At 53.6% G+C, this 6,846-nt stretch overlaps 1 protein-coding gene across 1 annotated transcript in view; it reads left to right on the plus strand.

Annotated features, from left to right (window-relative positions):
- LOC102421720 (contactin-6) overlaps positions 1–6,846 on the plus strand; it is a gene marked incomplete at its 5' end in the record, with an annotated part of 28,269 nt that overhangs the window by 21,013 nt on the left and 410 nt on the right. Inside the window, 4 exons of the mRNA XM_023743697.1 lie at positions 714–829; positions 1,403–1,586; positions 4,697–4,809; positions 5,864–6,032. Of these exons, the coding sequence (XP_023599465.1) occupies positions 714–829; positions 1,403–1,586; positions 4,697–4,809; positions 5,864–6,032 (582 nt within the window). The remainder of the gene's footprint in view (positions 1–713; positions 830–1,402; positions 1,587–4,696; positions 4,810–5,863; positions 6,033–6,846) is intronic.

Consider the following 6,846-nt stretch of genomic DNA (forward strand, 5'->3'; position numbering starts at 1 on the left):
CACGTGAGTGTGCGAGTGTGTGAGTGTGCGAGGGCCTGGGCCAGAGAAGGTGCTCGCTCAATGCTTCTGGGATGAATGAACTCTGGAGCCCTTGACCTTGGCAAGTCACAAAAGGATGATCAGCCCGGCCGGCGTGGCTCAGTGGTTGAGCGTTGACCTATGAACCAGGAGGTCACGGTTCAATTCCCAATCAGGGTGCATGCCCAGGTTGTGGGCTCGATCCCCAATAGGGGGAATGCAGGAGGCAGCCGATCCATGATTCTCTCTCATCATGGATGTTTCTATCTCTCTCTCCCTCTCCTTCCTCTCTGAAGTCAATAAATTATTTTTAAAAATAAGAAGAATCAGTAGCATGTGCGGGCACAGGGGCTCCCAGCAGGAGCTGTGGGTGAAGAGAAGGCATGGTGGTGGGTGGAGAGGACAGAGGGGAAGAGGGAGACAAGCTTGGCCGGGTGTGGGGGGGCAGGAGTGGGGAGCCCAGGCCACCGTGGCCCCTAAGCCAAGAAACGCCGTGGCTCTGGTGTCCCCTGTCCCTGAGGAACGGGAGTGGGCCAGTGTCTCTGTTTTCATGACATGGTTCGTGATGTTAAATAATTTTTACTGAATAGCCTATGAATTTTCATATGTATTAACCTGCTCTCTGACAATAAGAACTTGAGTAGATTTTTAAAATTTCCTGCCAACATTGTATTTTGGTTGGTGTTCCCAAGCAGAACCTACAGCGGCTCCAGCTCACGTCTGGGCCCACAGCCTGTCCTCCTCGGAAATTGAGGTGTCCTGGAGTGCCATCCCATGGAAGCTGAGCAGTGGCCATCTCCTCGGCTACGAGGTACTTGCTCTCTGAAGCGCGGTCTGGAGGTTGCCACACCCCTCGCTCCGTCCCTGTCCGTCTTTTTAACAGTGACGTCCTAGGTGACGTCTGGCTTTCACTGGCATTTCACCAGCACGTGGTCCCATGTGAATATCCAGGGATGTTGAAATGAACTCAACAAGTTGAATGAAAATAACGTTAGTTGGGGTAGAAAAGGAAAAAAATAGCCATCGAAAAGGAACTGGATCCCCTGGGCACGGTTTTTAGAAGGCTTGGCTGAGACACGAGGGTGAGATCGGCCTGTCCGGTTTGCGTTCAGGGGACGTCCATGCCGTTAGGATGGTCCTCAGCTCTCGGTCTTCCTTTCTTGGTGGCCTTGGCATCTGTAGACGAATAACTCCTTTCCTTTGAATGACCTGGTTTAGCCAGGTACTGTCTCCTCCTTGAGCCTCCATGGCTCAGAGCCCACTGTGTGCAGCACACAGTAGGCACTTTGCGAATACTTGTCTAAACGATGACATACATGAGGGCGCCCACTTTAGTGAAAGCCGCTGAGCGTGAAGGGGGCACCTGTCGTGTTTCGGCCCCCAGGTGCGGTACTGGACCAGTGGAGAGGAGAGCTCGCCACGCAGAGTGAAGGTGGTGGCAGGGGAGACCGCGGCCCGGCTCCACGGGCTGAAGAGCCACCTGGTCTACCACGCAGCCGTCCGGGCTTACAACAGCGCGGGTGCCGGGCCCTTCAGTGCCACGGTGAATGCCACCACCAAGAAGACGCGTAGGTATCTTGCGTGTTGGGTGGGAGGTGGCGGGAGTTTGCATCCGGAATGGCAGCTTCTGTGTGTGGGGGCAGCCAGCCCAGCTCAGCCCCTGTAAACAGAGCCACAGGCATTTTCCCGATCCCCCAAACCTCAGGGGAACGGGCACGGCCCCCGTTTGGAAAGCACAGTGTGAGGTGTTGAGTCAAGAACGTCTGCTTTTCTCTTAAACTGACCAACTTACTCGGCTTGGGATTTCTGATAAGTGTGAGAAAGTTAACATTCATGTCAAGGGATCAGAGGTGATTTCTCTTCCTCTCTCTCCTACGTTGTTTGAAAGATGGCAACGTAGAGTAAAAGGTTACCCTCAGCGGTGGGTCCCGGAGGGACGCTTTAAACCGGACCAGGCGAAAGCATTGCCCTGAGCCGAGTCTGTTAGCTGTGCTCGCGGGGACTCATTCCCAGCACCAGGCTGGAGTTAGACCATGGAGCATGTGGGTTTGCAAGTAAACTGAAAATGTCATCGTTCTGTATGTTTGGTATTCCCAACATCTATTGTGAATTGGTAAGATTTAAATATACGTCATTACATATTCAAAGCACAGTGTCCATCAAAAGTTCCGATGGCAAAAATATATGCAACAGGCTTATCCGGCTCTTTCCCTGACTTGGGAACTGATGTGAGTACTTGGCAGGAGACGGTGGTTGTGAAACCCACGAGACACCACCCTGGGACCAGCGAGGGACTCGGTGAACTGACCCGGCCGGAGGAGGGGGCTGGTTATAAATCAGTAGGAATATGGCGGCCGTGCATAGGAGAGAAGTAAATTTTTTAAAAGAAGCAGAAACCACTGTAATATTTTCAATAATAAAGTTAAGTTTATAAAAATAAAACATAGGGTGACTGAAAAAATAAAAATAAGCAAAACCCTTCATGATTGAGCGATGGTACATGAACACCCAGTGTAATGTGGAAATTGCAGGAAACAATAAGGATAGTGATTATGATTTTTTTATTTTTTAAATATATTTTTATTGATTTCAGAGAGGAAGGGAGAGGAAGGGAGGGATAGAAACATCAATGATGAGGGTATCATTGATCAGCACACCCCCTACTGAGGATCGAGCCTGAAACCCGGGCATGTGCTCTGAACCATGACCTCGCGGTTCATAGGTCGACGCTCAACCACTGAGCCACACCAGCCGGGCACAATTATGATTTTAATGGCTGGTGCTTCCACTGTTCTGTGAACATCTCAAGCATTGAATTCCCTAATTCTCAACTTAGAGAGAGGGCACCAAAGCGTACGCAGCCCCTGACTGTCCCCAGATCACAGAGGAAGGAGTGGGACAGCCACCCATACCCAGCCCTGTCCTCTGGGTGCCCTTTCCATTGACATGGATATTCGTGTCTCATTCAACACCAGGTTACTGGGACTCTACCCTGTGCCCAGGACCCGGGAGTGGGGTGATCTGAGACAGGCAGCACTGCTGTGCACACGCGCTGTGCAATGATGGAAGTTCCACCAATGGAACAAAATCTCTGGAAATTCCACAATTCATCAGGCACCTGCATGTTGGCCGTGGCTGTTACCATGGACACGTTCCCACATTGAGTGGGAAATATAGAGATAACTGAAATCCCTAGCCCAGCTGGCATGGCTCAGTGGTTGAGGGTCAACCTATGAACCAGGAGGTCACTGTTCGATTCCTGGTCGGCACATGCCCGGGTTGTGGGCTTGATCCCCACCAGTATGGGGCATACAGGAGGCAGCCGGTCAATGATTCTCATCATCGATGTTTCTATCTCTCTTCCTTCCTCTCTGAAATCAATAAAAAAATAAATATGTTTCTACTAGTAAAAATCTCTAATCATCCTAACATTTTATAAAAAGAACATGGCTAGTTTTTAAATTTTGTGTCAGTCATTTTTCAAACATACCACGATACCCATGAAACAATCTCTTAAAGCTGTTTGCGATATTATAGTTCCTTCACTGTCGTCCTAACCTTTGAAGTGGCTTTAGCTGCAAATCCTACTTGCGGTTTTGGTAAGGCTTTTGTGGTTAACGCCAGGGAGACAATTAGCGGCATGCTTTGGGCGTCAAGAACTAAACCGAGGGCTTTGATGACTCGCTGGCTGGCTGTTCACCCAGCCCTGTGCCCGGCGTGGCCCTGGGAGCCACTCATTACATCTCGATTGGTGGCCAAAATCTACAGAAGCAGGCCCTGGCCTCGCACCCCCTGCACACAGACCAGGCCCCCAAAATGCCCCCCAGGCCGGCGGCAGTCCTCGGCTCACTTCCTACCACCCGGGCCTCCTCCACTCCCGCAGGCTCTGCCCTCTGCCCAGGGAGCCCTGTGTCCTGGTGCCCATGTGGCAAGTCCCAGTGCCCTCTCGGCCTTTGCTCCAATGTCGCCGCAGCGCCACCATGGGCCCCCCTGGCTGGGAAGTGTGGCCCCCACCCGTCTGCGGACACGCCCGACACTCCTGTCGCCCTCCTGGCTCTGACCCCAGCGCAGCACCCGCCTGCGTTACCGCCGTCTCTCCCCCTGCGTGGGCTGGAGCGTGGGCCCCTCGGGCAGAGACCGCCCGCTTCCATCGCCACTGTCCCCAGCGCTCTGTCCCCAGGGTCCTCGGAACAGGTGGTGCCCTGAGTGGGACAGACAAGACGGTCCCCATCATCAGGGTCTGTTCCGAGGTGGCCTTGTTCTCCCCCAGGTCCCTCCTCGGGGCAGCAGCGATTCCATCGGCACCTCAAGGTTATTTCTACCAATCAGACACGCTGGGGAAGTGGGCATCTCCCCCGCTGCACGGCATCCTTCTCGGCTCTTCCCAGATCCTGGCTCTGGGGCTGGATGATGGAGGGTGGGGCCCGGCCCCCCTGGAACCAGGGTCCTGGGTTTGTGCCTACACTGATGACGACACGTGTGTCCACCTGAGAAACGTGTGTTGACCAGCTTTGTCCGCTTTGCACTTGAGGTTTTCTGGCTCCGCCCGCACGCTGTGCATCCCCCTGGGCAGATGCTGGCAGATGCTGGTCCGCTGCCTCCCTGACGGCCCCTTCTCTGCCCCGGGGGCAGTTCCCTCCAAGCTCGGTCCTTGTTAACCCCTCACTCTCACTTCCAGCGCCCAGCCAGCCGCCGGGAAACGTGGTCTGGAACGCCACGGACGCCAAGGTGTTCCTGAGCTGGGAGCAGGTCAGAGCCATGGAGAACGAGTCGGAAGTGACGGGGTACAAGGTGAGTGGCGGGGTTGGTGGTGGTCTCGGCTCCCACCGGGGCTTTCCAGGGAGCTGGGCTCAATTTCCTCCGTGAGGGAGGTACGGCTTCTGACTACAGCTAATGACGTCATTCACATGTTAAGCCTTTTATGAAAAAGGCTTGTTCCCAAAATGTCTGATTCCTTAAATACAATGAAAGTGAAATCATTCTGCTCACGTGGGGGTTTTGGACAAAATGTTTGTAAATTGTTTGTGTGAGTTTGCTGCTTCTGATGCTACCTATGGACGACTTTAAAAACAATGAAAACTGCCTGGCTGGTGTGGCTCAGTGGTTGAGCATTGACCGATGAACCAGGAGGTCACAGCTCGATTCCTGGTCAGGGCAGATGCGGGGTTTTCTGGCTCAATCCCCAGTAGGGGGTGTGTAGGAGGCAGCTGATCAATGTTCCTCCCTCTCATTGTGTTTCTATCCCTCTCCCTTCCTCTCTCAAAAATATCAGCAAATCATATTTGAGCCTTAGGTTTGGCTCAGTGGATAGAGCTTTGGCCCATCCATGGTTCAATTCCGATCCAGGGCACGTACGTTGGTTGCAGGTTAAATTCCCAGGCCTCGGTCAGTGCCCAGCCCTGGTCAGGGCATGTGCAGGAGGCAACCAATCGGTGTGTCTCTCACGTCGATGTCTCTCTCTCTGTGTATCTCTCCCCCTCCCTTCCACTCTCTCTAAAAAGCAATGGGAAAATACCCTCAGGTGAGGACCAACAACAACAAACATATTTAAGAAAACACAATGAGAAGCATTGTCTCTGGTCCTCCATGTGTGTCCGAGATCAGGGCAGGGGGCCTGTCCCCACCCGGACACCTTCCCGCTCAGCTCTCCGGGCGACCCTAACCCTCCCAGACGCTGTGGTTGATGGCCCTGCCACGTGCGAACCCCGGGCGACCACCGTGGAGAGAGAGAGCTGAGGATGGGACTTAAGCTGGGCGGGTAGAGATGACAGGCACAAGGCCAGAGCGGTGAGTCCCACAAGAAACGCAAACGTGGGCGACAGGAGTGTGTGTTGGCGCCTTCCAGGTGTTCTACAGGACTAGCGGCCAGGGCGGCCTGCAGGTGCTGAGCACAAACCGAACGTCGGCTGAGCTGCGGCTGCCCGTCCAGGAGGGTTACGTCGTCCACGTCCGGGCCACGACGGCCGGAGGGGACGGGGCCAGCAGCGCGCCTGTCAGGATCCCGAGGAGAACCAGTAAGCGGCCAGGCCACACGCTCTCCCCCACAACACCCTTGGGGACCCCGAGTCCTCAGGGCCCGTCTGTCCACTCCTTCCCCACACTCTGTTCATCGGGTGCTGAGACAGTTTGGGGGGTGAGGGGTGAGCAGGGGGAACTAATTTCTCACGAGTCGTGCAAAATCAGGGGAAGGGGAAGACAGGAAGACAGAAAAGATGTGGAGAAATATGTAGCAAAACCATCCATTTGGATCCCCCCCCCCCCACTTGCCCAGGGAAGCTTGCTTTAATGAAACCCTCCATTGATCTCAGTTGTGTGTGTCATCGAGTAGAATTGTTTTCAAAATTAAGCTGTTTTCTCAGATTCAGTTAACGTTAAGTGATAGTGTACGAACAAAGCCTAGAATTGTTTAAGAAAACGTAAATACAGCCCGGCCGGTGTTGCTCAGTGGTTGAGCGTGGACCCAAGAACCAGGAGGTCACAGGTTCAATTCCCAGTCAGGGCACATACCCTGGTTGCAGGCTCACTCCCCAGTAGGAGGCGTGCAGGGAGCAGCTATCAGTGATTCTCTCTCATCATTTATGTTTCTCTCTCTCTCTCTCTCCCTCTCCCTCTGCCTCTCCCTCACCGTATTGTGTTGGAGTGGGGGAGAAGGAGCCAAGTGGAGGGGTGGGGGTAAGATAGGTAGGGTGGAAGGTGGGAGTAGTGGGATGGGAGAAAAATAAAGTGGTCATAGGAAGGAAACGAGGAAAAAAGGTCAAATGTCAAGCTTGCTGTGTGTAGTAGGGGTAGTGTACTAGATGTGAAGATTGATATTGCATGTTATTTGGT

This window comes from Myotis lucifugus, unplaced genomic scaffold, assembly GCF_000147115.1.
Source record: "Myotis lucifugus unplaced genomic scaffold, Myoluc2.0 scaffold_408, whole genome shotgun sequence".
In the NCBI taxonomy this organism is placed as follows: domain Eukaryota; kingdom Metazoa; phylum Chordata; class Mammalia; order Chiroptera; family Vespertilionidae; genus Myotis; species Myotis lucifugus.